Raw genomic sequence first — 16,913 nt, 5'->3', positions numbered from 1 at the left:
GCTGGAGGAGGTTACAGAGATAGGGTGGGTTGTAGGGGCTGGAGGAGGTTACAGAGATAGGTAGGGGTGTAGGGGGGCTGGAGAAAGTTACAGAGATAGGGAGGGGTGTAGGGGGCTGGAGGAGGTTACAGAGATAGGGAGGGGTGTAGGGGGGCTGGAGAAAGTTACAGAGATAGGGAGGGGTGTAGGGGGCTGGAGGAGGTTACAGAGATAGGGAGGGGTGTAGGGGGCTGGAGAAAGTTACAGAGATAGGGAGGGGTGTAGGGGGCTGGAGGAGGTTACAGAGATAAGGAGGGGTGCAGGGGGGCTGGAGGAGGTTACAGAGATAAGGAGGGGTGCAGGGGGCTGGAGAAAGTTACAGAGATAGGGAGGGGTGTATCCGGCGTGTGAAATTTGAACAGGAGGAAGAGGAGGTTGAGGCAGGTCAGGGTTAAAAGCCTCGACGTGACAATTCCCAGCCTTTACCTCGTCTGGATTCTTCCACCATTTCTCCCAGTGTTCGGTGTAGTCAGCAGTGATGGAGATATAACCAATGGGGGCGTCAAACCAGACATAGAATACCTGCGATCGGAGATACAGACAGAATTAGACACAGTGCGGACAGTGTAGACGAAGCTTTACTCTGTATCTAACCCCGTGCTGTACCTGTCCTGGGAGTGTTTGATGGGGACAGTGTAGAGGGAACTTTACTCTGTATCTAACCCCGTGCTGCACCTGTCCTGTGAGTGTTTGATGGGGACAGTGTAGAGGGAGCTTTACTCTGTATCTAACTCCGTACTGAACCTGTCCTGGGAGTGTTTGATGGGGAGTGTAGAGGGAGCTTTACTATGTATCTAACCCCGTGCTGTACCTGTCCTGGGAGTGTTTGATGGGGACAGTGTATAGGGAGCTTTACTCTGTATCTAACCCCGTGCTGTACCTGTCCTGGGAGTGTTTGATGGGGACAGTGTAGAGGGAGCTTTACTCTGTGTCTAACCCCATGCTGTACCTGTCCTGGGAGTGTTTGATGGGGAAAGTGTAGTGGGAGCTTTACTCTGTATCTAACCCCGTGCTGTACCTGTCCTGGGAGTGTTTGATGGGGACAGTGCAGAGGGAGCTTTACTCAGTATCTAACCCCGTGCTGTACCTGTCCTGGGAGTATTTGATGGGGACAGTGTAGAGGGAGCTTTACTCTGTATTTAACCCCGTGCTGTACCTGTCCTGGGAGTGTTTGATGGGGCAGTGTAGACGGAGTTTACTCTGTATGTAACCCCGTGCTGTACCTGTCCTGGGAGTGTTTGATGGGGACAGTGTAGAGGGACTTTTACTCTGTATCTAACCCCGTGCTGGACCTGTCCTGGCAGTGTTTGATGGGGACAGTGTAGAGGGAGCTTTACTCTGTATCTAACCCCGTGCTGTACCTGTCCTGGGAGTGTTTGATGGGGACAGTGTAGAGGGAGCTTTACTCTGTATCTAACCCCGTGCTGTACCTGTCCTGGGAGTGTTTGATGGGGACAGTGTAGAGGGAGCTTTACTCCTGTCTCTAACCCCGTGCTGTACCTGTCCTGGGAGTGTTTGATGGGGACAGTGTAGAGGGAGCTTCACTCTGTATCTAACCCAGTGCTGTACCTGTCCTGGGAGTGTGTGATGGGGACAGTGTAGAGGGAGCTTTACTCTGTATCTAACCCCGTGCTGTACCTGTCCTGCGAGTGTTTGATGGGGACAGTGTTGAGGGAGCTTTACTCTGTATCTAACCCCGTGCTGTACATGTCCTGGGAGTGTTTGATGGGGACAGTGTAGAGGGAGCTTTACTCTGTAGCTAACCCCGTGCTGTCACTGTCCTGGGAGTGTTTGATGGGGACAGTGTAGAGGGAGCTTTACTCTGTATCTAACCCCGTGCTGTACCTGTCCTGGGAGTGTTTGATGGGGACAGTGTAGAGGGAGCTTTACTCTGTATCTAACCCCGTGCTGTACCTGTCCTGGGAGTGTTTGATGGGGACAGTGTAGAGGGAGCTTTACTCTGTATCTAACCCCGTGCTGTCCCTGTCCTGGGAGTGTTTGATGGGGACAGTGTAGAGGGAGCTTTACTCTGTATCTAACCCCGTGCTGCACCTGTCCTGGGAGTGTTTGACGGGGACAGTGTAGAGGGAGCTTTACTCTGTATCTAACTCCGTGCTGTTCCTGTCCTGGGAGTGTTTGACGGGGACAGTGTAGAGGGAGCTTTACTCTGTATCTGACCCCGTGCTGTACCTGTCCTGGTAGTGTTTGATGGGGACAGTGTAGAGGGAGCTTTACTCTGTATCTATCCCCGTGCTGTACCTGTCCTGGGCGTGTTTGATGGGGAGTGTAGAGGGAGCTTTACTCTGTATCTAACCCCGTGCTGTACCTGTCCTGGGAGTGTTTGAAGGGGGAGAGTGTAGAGGGAGCTTTACTCTGTATCTAACCCCGTGCTGTACCTGTCCTGGGAGTGTTTGATGGGGACAATGTAGAGGGAGCTTTACTTTGTATCTAACCCCGTGCTGTACCTGTCCTGGGAGTGTTTGATGGGGACAGTGTAGAGGGAGCTTTACTCTGTATCTAACCCCGTGCTGCACCTGTCCTGTGAGTGTTTGATGGGGACAGTGTAGAGGGAGCTTTACTCTGTATCTAACTCCGTACTGAACCTGTCCTGGGAGTGTTTGATGGGGAGTGTAGAGGGAGCTTTACTATGTATCTAACCCCGTGCTGTACCTGTCCTGGGAGTGTTTGATGGGGACAGTGTATAGGGAGCTTTACTCTGTATCTAACCCCGTGCTGTACCTGTCCTGGGAGTGTTTGATGGGGACAGTGTAGAGGGAGCTTTACTCTGTGTCTAACCCCATGCTGTACCTGTCCTGGGAGTGTTTGATGGGGAAAGTGTAGTGGGAGCTTTACTCTGTATCTAACCCCGTGCTGTACCTGTCCTGGGAGTGTTTGATGGGGACAGTGCAGAGGGAGCTTTACTCAGTATCTAACCCCGTGCTGTACCTGTCCTGGGAGTATTTGATGGGGACAGTGTAGAGGGAGCTTTACTCTGTATTTAACCCCGTGCTGTACCTGTCCTGGGAGTGTTTGATGGGGCAGTGTAGACGGAGTTTACTCTGTATGTAACCCCGTGCTGTACCTGTCCTGGGAGTGTTTGATGGGGACAGTGTAGAGGGACTTTTACTCTGTATCTAACCCCGTGCTGGACCTGTCCTGGCAGTGTTTGATGGGGACAGTGTAGAGGGAGCTTTACTCTGTATCTAACCCCGTGCTGTACCTGTCCTGGGAGTGTTTGATGGGGACAGTGTAGAGGGAACTTTACTCTGTATCTAACCCCGTGCTGCACCTGTCCTGTGAGTGTTTGATGGGGACAGTGTAGAGGGAGCTTTACTCTGTATCTAACTCCGTACTGAACCTGTCCTGGGAGTGTTTGATGGGGAGTGTAGAGGGAGCTTTACTATGTATCTAACCCCGTGCTGTACCTGTCCTGGGAGTGTTTGATGGGGACAGTGTATAGGGAGCTTTACTCTGTATCTAACCCCGTGCTGTACCTGTCCTGGGAGTGTTTGATGGGGACAGTGTAGAGGGAGCTTTACTCTGTGTCTAACCCCATGCTGTACCTGTCCTGGGAGTGTTTGATGGGGAAAGTGTAGTGGGAGCTTTACTCTGTATCTAACCCCGTGCTGTACCTGTCCTGGGAGTGTTTGATGGGGACAGTGCAGAGGGAGCTTTACTCAGTATCTAACCCCGTGCTGTACCTGTCCTGGGAGTATTTGATGGGGACAGTGTAGAGGGAGCTTTACTCTGTATTTAACCCCGTGCTGTACCTGTCCTGGGAGTGTTTGATGGGGCAGTGTAGACGGAGTTTACTCTGTATGTAACCCCGTGCTGTACCTGTCCTGGGAGTGTTTGATGGGGACAGTGTAGAGGGACTTTTACTCTGTATCTAACCCCGTGCTGGACCTGTCCTGGCAGTGTTTGATGGGGACAGTGTAGAGGGAGCTTTACTCTGTATCTAACCCCGTGCTGTACCTGTCCTGGGAGTGTTTGATGGGGACAGTGTAGAGGGAGCTTTACTCTGTATCTAACCCCGTGCTGTACCTGTCCTGGGAGTGTTTGATGGGGACAGTGTAGAGGGAGCTTTACTCCTGTCTCTAACCCCGTGCTGTACCTGTCCTGGGAGTGTTTGATGGGGACAGTGTAGAGGGAGCTTCACTCTGTATCTAACCCAGTGCTGTACCTGTCCTGGGAGTGTGTGATGGGGACAGTGTAGAGGGAGCTTTACTCTGTATCTAACCCCGTGCTGTACCTGTCCTGCGAGTGTTTGATGGGGACAGTGTTGAGGGAGCTTTACTCTGTATCTAACCCCGTGCTGTACATGTCCTGGGAGTGTTTGATGGGGACAGTGTAGAGGGAGCTTTACTCTGTAGCTAACCCCGTGCTGGACCTGTCCTGGCAGTGTTTGATGGGGACAGTGTAGAGGGAGCTTTACTCCTGTCTCTAACCCCGTGCTGTACCTGTCCTGGGAGTGTTTGATGGGGACAGTGTAGAGGGAGCTTCACTCTGTATCTAACCCAGTGCTGTACCTGTCCTGGGAGTGTGTGATGGGGACAGTGTAGAGGGAGCTTTACTCTGTATCTAACCCCGTGCTGTACCTGTCCTGCGAGTGTTTGATGGGGACAGTGTTGAGGGAGCTTTACTCTGTATCTAACCCCGTGCTGTACATGTCCTGGGAGTGTTTGATGGGGACAGTGTAGAGGGAGCTTTACTCTGTAGCTAACCCCGTGATGTCACTGTCCTGGGAGTGTTTGATGGGGACAGTGTAGAGGGAGCTTTACTCTGTATCTAACCCCGTGCTGTACCTGTCCTGGGAGTGTTTGATGGGGACAGTGTAGAGGGAGCTTTACTCTGTATCTAACCCCGTGCTGTACCTGTCCTGGGAGTGTTTGATGGGGACAGTGTAGAGGGAGCTTTACTCTGTATCTAACCCCGTGCTGTCCCTGTCCTGGGAGTGTTTGATGGGGACAGTGTAGAGGGAGCTTTACTCTGTATCTAACCCCGTGCTGCACCTGTCCTGGGAGTGTTTGACGGGGACAGTGTAGAGGGAGCTTTACTCTGTATCTAACTCCGTGCTGTTCCTGTCCTGGGAGTGTTTGACGGGGACAGTGTAGAGGGAGCTTTACTCTGTATCTGACCCCGTGCTGTACCTGTCCTGGTAGTGTTTGATGGGGACAGTGTAGAGGGAGCTTTACTCTGTATCTATCCCCGTGCTGTACCTGTCCTGGGCGTGTTTGATGGGGAGTGTAGAGGGAGCTTTACTCTGTATCTAACCCCGTGCTGTACCTGTCCTGGGAGTGTTTGAAGGGGGAGAGTGTAGAGGGAGCTTTACTCTGTATCTAACCCCGTGCTGTACCTGTCCTGGGAGTGTTTGATGGGGACAATGTAGAGGGAGCTTTACTTTGTATCTAACCCCGTGCTGTACCTGTCCTGGGAGTGTTTGATGGGGACAGTGTAGAGGGAGCTTTACTCTGTATCTAACCCCGTGCTGCACCTGTCCTGTGAGTGTTTGATGGGGACAGTGTAGAGGGAGCTTTACTCTGTATCTAACTCCGTACTGAACCTGTCCTGGGAGTGTTTGATGGGGAGTGTAGAGGGAGCTTTACTATGTATCTAACCCCGTGCTGTACCTGTCCTGGGAGTGTTTGATGGGGACAGTGTATAGGGAGCTTTACTCTGTATCTAACCCCGTGCTGTACCTGTCCTGGGAGTGTTTGATGGGGACAGTGTAGAGGGAGCTTTACTCTGTGTCTAACCCCATGCTGTACCTGTCCTGGGAGTGTTTGATGGGGAAAGTGTAGTGGGAGCTTTACTCTGTATCTAACCCCGTGCTGTACCTGTCCTGGGAGTGTTTGATGGGGACAGTGCAGAGGGAGCTTTACTCAGTATCTAACCCCGTGCTGTACCTGTCCTGGGAGTATTTGATGGGGACAGTGTAGAGGGAGCTTTACTCTGTATTTAACCCCGTGCTGTACCTGTCCTGGGAGTGTTTGATGGGGCAGTGTAGACGGAGTTTACTCTGTATGTAACCCCGTGCTGTACCTGTCCTGGGAGTGTTTGATGGGGACAGTGTAGAGGGACTTTTACTCTGTATCTAACCCCGTGCTGGACCTGTCCTGGCAGTGTTTGATGGGGACAGTGTAGAGGGAGCTTTACTCTGTATCTAACCCCGTGCTGTACCTGTCCTGGGAGTGTTTGATGGGGACAGTGTAGAGGGAGCTTTACTCTGTATCTAACCCCGTGCTGTACCTGTCCTGGGAGTGTTTGATGGGGACAGTGTAGAGGGAGCTTTACTCCTGTCTCTAACCCCGTGCTGTACCTGTCCTGGGAGTGTTTGATGGGGACAGTGTAGAGGGAGCTTCACTCTGTATCTAACCCAGTGCTGTACCTGTCCTGGGAGTGTGTGATGGGGACAGTGTAGAGGGAGCTTTACTCTGTATCTAACCCCGTGCTGTACCTGTCCTGCGAGTGTTTGATGGGGACAGTGTTGAGGGAGCTTTACTCTGTATCTAACCCCGTGCTGTACATGTCCTGGGAGTGTTTGATGGGGACAGTGTAGAGGGAGCTTTACTCTGTAGCTAACCCCGTGCTGTCACTGTCCTGGGAGTGTTTGATGGGGACAGTGTAGAGGGAGCTTTACTCTGTATCTAACCCCGTGCTGTACCTGTCCTGGGAGTGTTTGATGGGGACAGTGTAGAGGGAGCTTTACTCTGTATCTAACCCCGTGCTGTACCTGTCCTGGGAGTGTTTGATGGGGACAGTGTAGAGGGAGCTTTACTCTGTATCTAACCCCGTGCTGTCCCTGTCCTGGGAGTGTTTGATGGGGACAGTGTAGAGGGAGCTTTACTCTGTATCTAACCCCGTGCTGCACCTGTCCTGGGAGTGTTTGACGGGGACAGTGTAGAGGGAGCTTTACTCTGTATCTAACTCCGTGCTGTTCCTGTCCTGGGAGTGTTTGACGGGGACAGTGTAGAGGGAGCTTTACTCTGTATCTGACCCCGTGCTGTACCTGTCCTGGTAGTGTTTGATGGGGACAGTGTAGAGGGAGCTTTACTCTGTATCTATCCCCGTGCTGTACCTGTCCTGGGCGTGTTTGATGGGGAGTGTAGAGGGAGCTTTACTCTGTATCTAACCCCGTGCTGTACCTGTCCTGGGAGTGTTTGAAGGGGGAGAGTGTAGAGGGAGCTTTACTCTGTATCTAACCCCGTGCTGTACCTGTCCTGGGAGTGTTTGATGGGGACAATGTAGAGGGAGCTTTACTTTGTATCTAACCCCGTGCTGTACCTGTCCTGGGAGTGTTTGATGGGGACAGTGTAGAGGGAGCTTTACTCTGTATCTAACCCCGTGCTGTCTCTGTCCTGGGAGTGTTTGATGGGGACAGTGTAGAGGGAGCTTTACTCTGTATCTAACCCCGTGCTGCACCTGTCCTGGGAGTGTTTGATGGGGACAGTGTCGAGGGAGCTTTACTCTGTATCTCACCCCGTGCTGTACCTGTCCTGGGAGTGTTTGATGGGAACAGTGTAGAGGGAGCTTTACTCTGTATCTAACCCCGTGCTGTACCTGTCCTGGGAGTGCTGGATGGGGACAGTGTACAGGGAGATTTACTCTGTATCTAACCCCGTGCTGTACCTGTCCTGGGAGTCTTTGATGGGGACAGTGTCGAGGGAGCTTTACTCTGTACCTAACCCCGTGCTGTACCTGTCCTGAGAGTGTTTGATGGGGGCAGTGTAGAGGGAGCTTTACTCTGTATCTAACCCCGTGCTGTACCTGTCCTGGGAGTGCTGGATGGGGACAGTGTACAGGGAGATTTACTCTGTATCTAACCCCGTGCTGTACCTGTCCTGGGAGTGTTTGATGGGGACAGTGGAGAGGGAGCTTTACAAAGAACAAAGAACAAAGAAAGGTACAGCACATGAACAGGCCCTTCGGCCCTCCAAGCCCGTGCCGACCATACTGCCCGACTCAACTACAATCTTCTACACTTCCTGGGTCCGTATCCTTCTATTCCCATCCTATTCATATATTTGTCAAGATGCCCCTTAAATGTCCCTATCGTCCCTGCTTCCACTACCTCCTCCGGTAGCGAGTTCCAGGCACCCACTACCCTCTGCGTAAAAAACTTTCCTCGTACATCTACTATAAACCTTGCCCCTCTCACCTTAAACCTATGCCCCCTAGTAATTGACCCCTCTACCCCGGGGAAAAGCCTCTGGCGATCCACTCTGTCTATGCCCCTCATAATTTTGTATACCTCTAGCAGGTCGCCCCTCAACCTCCTTCGTTCCAGTGAGAACAAACCGAGTTTATTCAATCGCTCCTCATAGCTTATGCCCTCCATACCAGGCAACATTCTGGTAAATCTCTTCTGCACCCTCTCTAAAGCCTCCACATCCTTCTGGTAGTGTGGCGACCAGAATTGAACACTATACTCCAAGTGTGGCCTAACTAAGGTTCTATACAGCTGCAACATGACTTGCCAATTCTTATACTCAATGCCCCGGCCAATGAAGGCAAGCATGCCGTATGCCTTCTTGACTACCTTCTCCACCTGTGTTGCCCCTTTCAATGACCTGTGGATCTGTACTCCTAGATCTCTTTGACTTTCAATACTCTTGAGGGTTCTACCATTCACTGTATATTCCCTACCTGCATTAGCCCTTCCAAAATGCATTACCTCACATTTGTCCGGATTAAACTCCATCTGCCATCTCTCCGCCCAAGTCTCCAGACAATCTAAATCCTGCTGTATCCTCAGACAGTCCTCATCGCTATCCGCAATTCCACCAACCTTTGTGTCGTCTGCAAACTTACTAATCAGACCAGTTACATTTTCCTCCAAATCATTTATATATACTACAAATAGCAAAGGTCCCAGCACTGATCCCTGTGGAACACCACTGGTCACAGCCCTCCAATTAGAAAAGCATCCTTCCATTGCTACTCTCTGCCTTCTATGGCCTAGCCAGTTCTGTATCCACCTTGCCAGTTCACCCCTGATCCCGTGTGACTTCACCTTTTGTACTAGTCTACCATGAGGGACCTTGTCAAAGGCCTTACTGAAGTCCATATAGACAACATCTACTGCCCTACCTGCATCAATCATCTTAGTGACCTCCTCGAAAAACTCTATCAAGTTAGTGAGACACGACCTCCCCTTCACAAAACCGTGATGCCTCTCACTAATACGTCCATTTGCTTCCAAATGGGAGTAGATCCTGTCTCGAAGAATTCTCTCCAGTAATTTCCCTACCACTGAAGTAAGGCTCACCCGCCTGTAGTTCCCGGGATTATCCTTGCTACCCTTCTTAAACAGAGGAACAACATTGGCTATTCTCCAGTCCTCCGGGACATCCCCTGAAGACAGCGAGGATCCAAAGATTTCTGTCAAGGCCTCAGCAATTTCCTCTCCAGCCTCCTTCAGTATTCTGGGGTAGATCCCATCAGGCCCTGGGGACTTATCTACCTTAATATTTTTTAAGACACCCAACACCTCGTCTTTTTGGATCACAATGTGACCCAGGCTATCTACACACCCTTCTCCAGACTCAACATCTACCAATTTCTTCTCTTTGGTGAATACTGATGCAAAGTATTCATTTAGTACCTCGCCCATTTCCTCTGGCTCCACACATAGATTCCCTTGCCTATCCTTCAGTGGGCCAACCCTTTCCCTGGCTACCCTCTTGCTTTTTATGTACGTGTAAAAAGCCTTGGGATTTTCCTTAACCCTATTTGCCAATGACTTTTCATGACCCCTTCTAGCCCTCCTGACTCCTTGCTTAAGTTCCTTCCTACTTTCCTTATATGCCACACAGGCTTCGTCTGTTCCCAGCCTTTTAGCCCTGACGAATGCCTCCTTTTTCTTTTTGACGAGGCCTACAATATCACTCGTCATCCAAGGTTTACTCTGTATGTATCCCCGTGCTGTACCTGTCCTGGGAGTGTATGTTGGGGACAGTGTAGAGGGAGCTTTACTCTGTATCTAACTCCGTGCTGTACCTGTCCTGGGAGAGTTTGATGGGGACAGAGTAGAGGGAGCTTTACTCTGTATGTATCCACGTGCTGTACCTGTCCTGGTAGTGTTTGATGGGGACAGTGTAGAGGGAGCTTTACTCTGTATCTAACTCCGTGCTGTACCTGTCCTGGGAGTGTTTGATGGGGACAGTGTAGAGGGAGCTTTACTCTGTATGTATCCCCGTGCTGTACCTGTCCTGGGAGTGTTTGATGGGGACAGTGTAGAGGGAGCGTTACTCTGTATCTAACCCCGTGCTGTACCCGTCCTGGGAGTGTTTGATGGGGGACAGTGTAGAGGGAGCTTTACTTTGTATCTAACCCCGTCCTGTACCTGTCCTGGGAGTGTTTGATGGGGACAGTGTCGAGGGAGCTTTACTCTGTATCTAACCCCGTGCTGTACCTGTCCTGGGAGTGTTTGAGGGGGACAGTGTAGAGGGAGCTTTACTCTGTATCTAACCCCGTGCTGTACCTGGCCTGGGAGTGTTTGATGGGGGACAGTGTAGAGGGAGCTTTACTCTGTATCTAACCCCGTGCTGTACCTGGCCTGGGAGTGTTTGATGGGGACAGTGTAGAGGGAGCTTTACTCTGTATCTAACCCCGTCCTGTACCTGTCCTGGGAGTGTTTGATGGGGACAGTGTCGAGGGAGCTTTACTCTGTATCTAACCCCGTGCTGTACCTGTCCTGGGAGTGTTTGATGGGGACAGTGCAGAGGGAGCTTTACTCTGTATCTAACTCCGTGCTGTACCTGTCCTGGGAGAGTTTGATGGGGACAGTGTAGAGGGAGCTTTACTCTGCATCTAACCCCGTGCTGTACCTGTTCTGGGAGTGTTTGATGGGGACAGTGTAGAGGGAGCTTTACTCTGTATCTAACTCCGTGCTGTACCTGTCCTGGGAGAGTTTGATGGGGACAGTGAAGAGGGAGCTTTACTCTGCATGTATCCCCGTGCTGTACCTGTCCTGGTAGTGTTTGATGGGGACAGTGTAGAGGGAGCTTTACTCTGTATCTAACTCCGTGCTGTACCTGTCCTGGGAGTGTTTGATGGGGACAGTGTAGAGGGAGCTTTACTCTGTATGTATCCCCGTGCTGTACCTGTCCTGGGAGTGTTTGATGGGGACAGTGTAGAGGGAGCGTTACTCTGTATCTAACCCCGTGCTGTACCCGTCCTGGGAGTGTTTGATGGGGGACAGTGTAGAGGGAGCTTTACTTTGTATCTAACCCCGTCCTGTACCTGTCCTGGGAGTGTTTGATGGGGACAGTGTCGAGGGAGCTTTACTCTGTATCTAACCCCGTGCTGTACCTGTCCTGGGAGTGTTTGAGGGGGACAGTGTAGAGGGAGCTTTACTCTGTATCTAACCCCGTGCTGTACCTGGCCTGGGAGTGTTTGATGGGGGACAGTGTAGAGGGAGCTTTACTCTGTATCGAACCCCGTGCTGTACCTGGCCTGGGAGTGTTTCATGGGGACAGTGTGGAAGGAGCTTTACTCTGTATCCAACCCCGTGCTGTACCTGTCCTGGGAGTGTTCGATGGGGACAGTGTAGAGGGAGCTTTACTCTGTATCTAACCCCGTGCTGTACCTGTCCTGGGAGTGTTTGATGGGGACAGTGTAGAGGGAGCTTTACTCTGTATCTAACCCCGTGCTGTACCTGTCCTGGGAGTGTTTGATGGGGACAGTGTAGAGGGAGCTTTACTCTGTATCTAACCCCGTCCTGTACCTGTCCTGGGAGTGTTTGATGGGGACAGTGTCGAGGGAGCTTTACTCTGTATCTAACCCCGTGCTGTACCTGTCCTGGGAGTGTTTGATGGGGACTGTGTAGAGGGAGCTTTACTCTGTATCTAACCGCGTGCTGTACCTGTCCTGGGAGTGTTTGATGGGGACAGTGTAGAGGGAGCTTTACTCTGTATCTAACCCCGTGCTGTACCTGTCCTGGGAGTGTTTGATGGGGACAGTGTAGAGGGAGCTTTACTCTGTATCTAACCCCGTGCTGTACCTGTCCTGGGAGTGTTTGATGGGGACAGTGTAGAGGGAGCTTTACTCTGTATCTAACCCCGTGCTGCACCTGTCCTGGGAGTGTTTGATGGGGAAAGTGTAGAGGGAGCTTTACTCTGTATCTAACCCCGTGCTGTACCTGTCCTGGGAGTGTTTGATGGGGACAGTGTAGAGGTAGCTTTACTCTATATCTAACCCAGTGCTGTACCTGTCCTGGGAGTGTTTGATGGGGACAGTGTAGAGGGAGCTTTACTCTGTATCTAACCCCGTGCTGTACCTGTCCTGGGAGTGTTTGATGGGGACAGTGTAGAGGAAGCTTTACTCTGTATCTAACCCCGTGCTGTACCTGTCCTGGGAGTGTTTGATGGGGACAGTGTCGAGGGAGCTTTACTCTGTATCTAACCCCGTGCTGTACCTGTCCTGGGAGTGTTTGATGGGGACAGTGTAGAGGGAGCTTTACTCTGTATCTAACCCCGTGCTGTACCTGTCCTGGGAGTGTTTGATGGGGACAGTGTCGAGGGAGCTTTACTCTGTATCTAACCCCGTGCTTTACCTGTCCTGGGAGTGTTTGATGGGGACAGTGTAGAGGGAGCTTTACTCTGTATCTAACCCCGTGCTGTACCTGTCCTGGGAGTGTTTGATGGGGACAGTGTAGAGGGAGCTTTACTCTGTATCTAACGCCGTGCTGTACCTGGCCTGGGAGTGTTTGATGGGGACAGTGTAGAGGGAGCTTTGCTCTGTATCTAACCCCGTGCTGTACCTGTCCTGGGAGTGTTTGATGGGGACAGTGTAGAGGGAGCTTTACTCTGCATCTAACCCCGTGCTGTACCTGTCCTGGGAGTGTTTGATGGGGAGAGTGTAGAGGGAGCTTTACTCTGTATCTAACCCCGTGCTGTACCTGTCCTGGGAGTGTTTGATGGGGACAGTGTAGAGGGAGCTTTACTCTGTATCTAACCCCGTGCTGTACCTGTCCTGGGAGTGTTTGATGGGGACAGTATAGAGGGAGCTTTACTCTGTATCTAACCCGTGCTGTACCTGTCCTGGGAGTGTTTGATGGGGACAGTGTAGAAGGAGCTTTACTCTGTATCTAACCCCGTGGACGAGGCCGCACCTTGTCTTTGAACTCCTCCAGAGGAACGGGTGTCCCCCATTTCAGATCTCGTGTGATGCACCGTTGTTTCAGGCCGTCTCGGATCCAAGAGCGGGTGATGAAGCGAGCGTTTGGTGTCCAGTCTCCAGAATCGATGGATTTTTGGAGCCATTTCTCCAGCCTGTCTTCCAGCTGTGTTCGAGGGGAAACCCAGATTGATTAGTGGAACTAAAGCCCCCTACACACCCCCTCCCTATCTCTGTAACCGCCTCCAGTCCCCTACACTCCTCCCTATCTCTGTAACCTCCCCCAGCCCCCTACACCCTCCCTATCTCTGTAACCTCCTCCAGCACCTACACCCCTCCCTATCTCTGTAACCTCCTCCAGCCCCCTACACCCCTCCCTATCTCTGTAACCTCCTCCAGCCCCCTACACCCCTCCCTATCTCTGTAACCTCCTCCAGTCCCCCTACAACCCTCCCTATCTCTGTAACCTCCTCCAGCCCCCTACACCCCTCCCTATCTCTATAACCTCCTCCAGCCCCCGACACCCCTCCCTATCTCTGTAACCTCCTCCAGCCCCCTACACCCCTCCCTATCTCTGTAACCTCCTCCAGCCCCTACACTCCTCCCTATCTCTGTAACCTCCTCCAGCCCCCTACACCCCTCCCTATCTCTGTAACCTCCTCCAGTCCCCTACACCCCTCCCTATCTCTGTAACCTCCTCCTGCCCCCTACACCCCTCCCTATCTCTGTAACCTCCTCCAGCCCCTACACCCCTCCCTATCTCTGTAACCTCCTCCAGCCCCTACAACCCTCCCTATCTCTGTAACCTCCTCCAGTCCCCTACACCCCTCCCTATCTCTGTAACCTCCTCCAGTCCCCTACAACCCTCCCTATCTCTGTAACCTCCTCCAGTCCCCTACACCCCTCCCTATCTCTGTAACCTCCTCCAGCCCCTACACCCCTCCCTATCTCTGTAACCTCCTCCAGCCCCCTACACCCCTCCCTATCTCTGTAACCTCCTCCAGCCCCCTACACCCCTCCCTATCTCTGTAACCTCCTCCAGTCCTCCTACACCCCTCCCTATCTCTGTAACCTCCTCCAGTCCCCTACAACCCTCCCTATCTCTGTAACCTCCTCCATCCCCCTACACCCCTCCCTATCTCTGTAACCTCCTCCAGCCCCCTACACCCCTCCCTATCTCTGTCACCTCCTCCATCCCCCTATCTCTGTAACCTCCTCCAGTCCCCTACACCCCTCCCTATCTCTGTAACCTCCTCCAGCCCCCTACACCCCTCCCTATCTCTGTAACCTCCTGCAGCCCCCTACACCCCTCCCTATCTCTGTAACTTCCTGCAGCCCCTACACCCCTCCCTATCTCTGTAACCTCCTCCAGCCCCTACACCCCTCCCTATCTCTGTAACCTCCTCCAGTCCCCTACACCCCTCCCTATCTCTGTAACCTCCTGCAGCCCCCTACACCCCTCCCTATCTCTGTAACCTCCTCCATCCCCTACACCTCTCCCTAGCTCTGTAACCTCCTCCAGCCCCCTACAACCCTCCCTATCTCTGTAACCTCCTGCAGCCCCCCTACACCCCTCCCTATCTCTGTAACCTCCTCCATCCCCTACACCCCTCCCTAGTTCTGTAACCTCCTCCAGCCCCCTACACACCTCCCTATCTCTGTAACCTCCTCCAGTCCCCTACACCCTCCCTATCTCTGTAACCTCCTCCAGCCCCCTACACCCCTCCCCATCCCTGTAACCTCCTCCAGTCCCCTACACCCCTCCCTATGTCTGTAACCTCCTCCAGCCCCCTACACCCCTCCCCATCCCTGTAACCTCCTCCAGTCCCCTACACCCCTCCCTATCTCTGTAACCTCCTCCAGCCCCCTACAACCCTCCCTATCTCTGTAACCTCCCCCAGCCCACTACACCCTCCCTATCTCTGTAACCTTCTCCAGCCCCCTACACCCCTCCCTATCTCTGAAACCTCCTCCTGCCCCCTACACCCCTCCCTATCTCTGTAACCTCCTCCAGCCCCTACACCCCTCCCTATCTCTGTAACCTCCTCCAGCCCCTACAACCCTCCCTATCTCTGTAACCTCCTCCAGTCCCCTACACCCCTCCCTATCTCTGTAACCTCCTCCAGTCCCCTACAACCCTCCCTATCTCTGTAACCTCCTCCAGTCCCCTACACCCCTCCCTATCTCTGTAACCTCCTCCAGCCCCTACAACCCTCCCTATCTCTGTAACCTCCTCCAGCCCCCTACACCCCTCCCTATCTCTGTAACCTCCTCCAGTCCTCCTACACCCCTCCCTATCTCTGTAACCTCCTCCAGTCCCCTACAACCCTCCCTATCTCTGTAACCTCCTCCATCCCCCTACACCCCTCCCTATCTCTGTAACCTCCTCCAGCCCCCTACACCCCTCCCTATCTCTGTCACCTCCTCCATCCCCCTATCTCTGTAACCTCCTCCAGTCCCCTACACCCCTCCCTATCTCTGTAACCTCCTCCAGCCCCCTACACCCCTCCCTATCTCTGTAACCTCCTGCAGCCCCCTACACCCCTCCCTATCTCTGTAACTTCCTGCAGCCCCTACACCCCTCCCTATCTCTGTAACCTCCTCCAGCCCCTACACCCCTCCCTATCTCTGTAACCTCCTCCAGTCCCCTACACCCCTCCCTATCTCTGTAACCTCCTGCAGCCCCCTACACCCCTCCCTATCTCTGTAACCTCCTCCAGTCCCCCTACACCCCTCCCTATATCTGTAACCTCCTCCAGTCCCCTACACCCCTCCCTATCTCTGTAACCTCCTCCAGCCCCCTACACCCCTCCCTATCTCTGTAACCTCCTCCAGCCCCCCTACACCCCTCCCTATCTCTGTAACCTCCTCCAGCCCCTACAACCTGAGAGAGAGCGCGAGACAGGGAGAGAGAGCGCGAGACAGGGAGAGAGAGCGCGAGACAGGGAGAGAGAGCGCGAGACAGGGAGAGAGAGCGCGAGACAGGGAGAGAGAGCGCGAGACAGGGAGAGAGAGCGCGAGACAGGGAGAGAGAGCGCGAGACAGGGAGAGAGAGCGCGAGACAGGGAGAGAGAGCGCGAGACAGGGAGAGAGAGCGCGAGACAGGGAGAGAGAGCGCGAGACAGGGAGAGAGAGCGCGAGACAGGGAGAGAGAGCGCGAGACAGGGAGAGAGAGCGCGAGACAGGGAGAGAGAGCGCGAGACAGGGAGAGAGAGCGCGAGACAGGGAGAGAGAGCGCGAGACAGGGAGAGAGCGCGCGAGACAGGGAGAGAGAGCGCGAGACAGGGAGAGAGAGCGCGAGACAGGGAGAGAGAGCGCGAGACAGGGAGAGAGAGCGCGAGACAGGGAGAGAGAGCGCGAGACAGGGAGAGAGAGCGCGAGACAGGGAGAGAGAGCGCGAGACAGGGAGAGAGAGCGCGAGACAGGGAGAGAGAGCGCGAGACAGGGAGAGAGAGCGCGAGACAGGGAGAGAGAGCGCGAGACAGGGAGAGAGAGCGCGAGACAGGGAGAGAGAGCGCGAGACAGGGAGAGAGAGCGCGAGACAGGGAGAGAGAGCGCGAGACAGGGAGAGAGAGCGCGAGACAGGGAGAGAGAGCGCGAGACAGGGAGAGAGAGCGCGAGACAGGGAGAGAGAGCGCGAGACAGGGAGAGAGAGCGCGAGACAGGGAGAGAGAGCGCGAGACAGGGAGAGAGAGCGCGAGACAGGGAGAGAGAGCGCGAGACAGGGAGAGAGAGCGCGAGACAGGGAGAGAGAG

At 53.4% G+C, this 16,913-nt stretch overlaps 1 protein-coding gene across 1 annotated transcript in view; it reads right to left on the bottom strand.

Annotated features, from left to right (window-relative positions):
* The window catches only part of LOC140407613 (methionine--tRNA ligase, cytoplasmic-like), a gene marked incomplete at its 5' end in the record, with an annotated part of 17,588 nt that extends 4,264 nt beyond the window's left edge, over window positions 1-13,324 (bottom strand). Inside the window, 2 exons of the mRNA XM_072494962.1 lie at window positions 466-561; window positions 13,154-13,324. Of these exons, the coding sequence (XP_072351063.1) occupies window positions 466-561; window positions 13,154-13,324 (267 nt within the window). The remainder of the gene's footprint in view (window positions 1-465; window positions 562-13,153) is intronic.
* Window positions 13,325-16,913: the final 3,589 nt, after the last annotated feature.

This window comes from Scyliorhinus torazame, unplaced genomic scaffold (genome assembly GCF_047496885.1).
Source record: "Scyliorhinus torazame isolate Kashiwa2021f unplaced genomic scaffold, sScyTor2.1 scaffold_1643, whole genome shotgun sequence".
Taxonomy (NCBI): domain Eukaryota; kingdom Metazoa; phylum Chordata; class Chondrichthyes; order Carcharhiniformes; family Scyliorhinidae; genus Scyliorhinus; species Scyliorhinus torazame.
The sequence above is the reverse complement of the archived record's forward strand: the minus strand, read 5'-3'. Positions and strand labels throughout refer to the sequence as shown.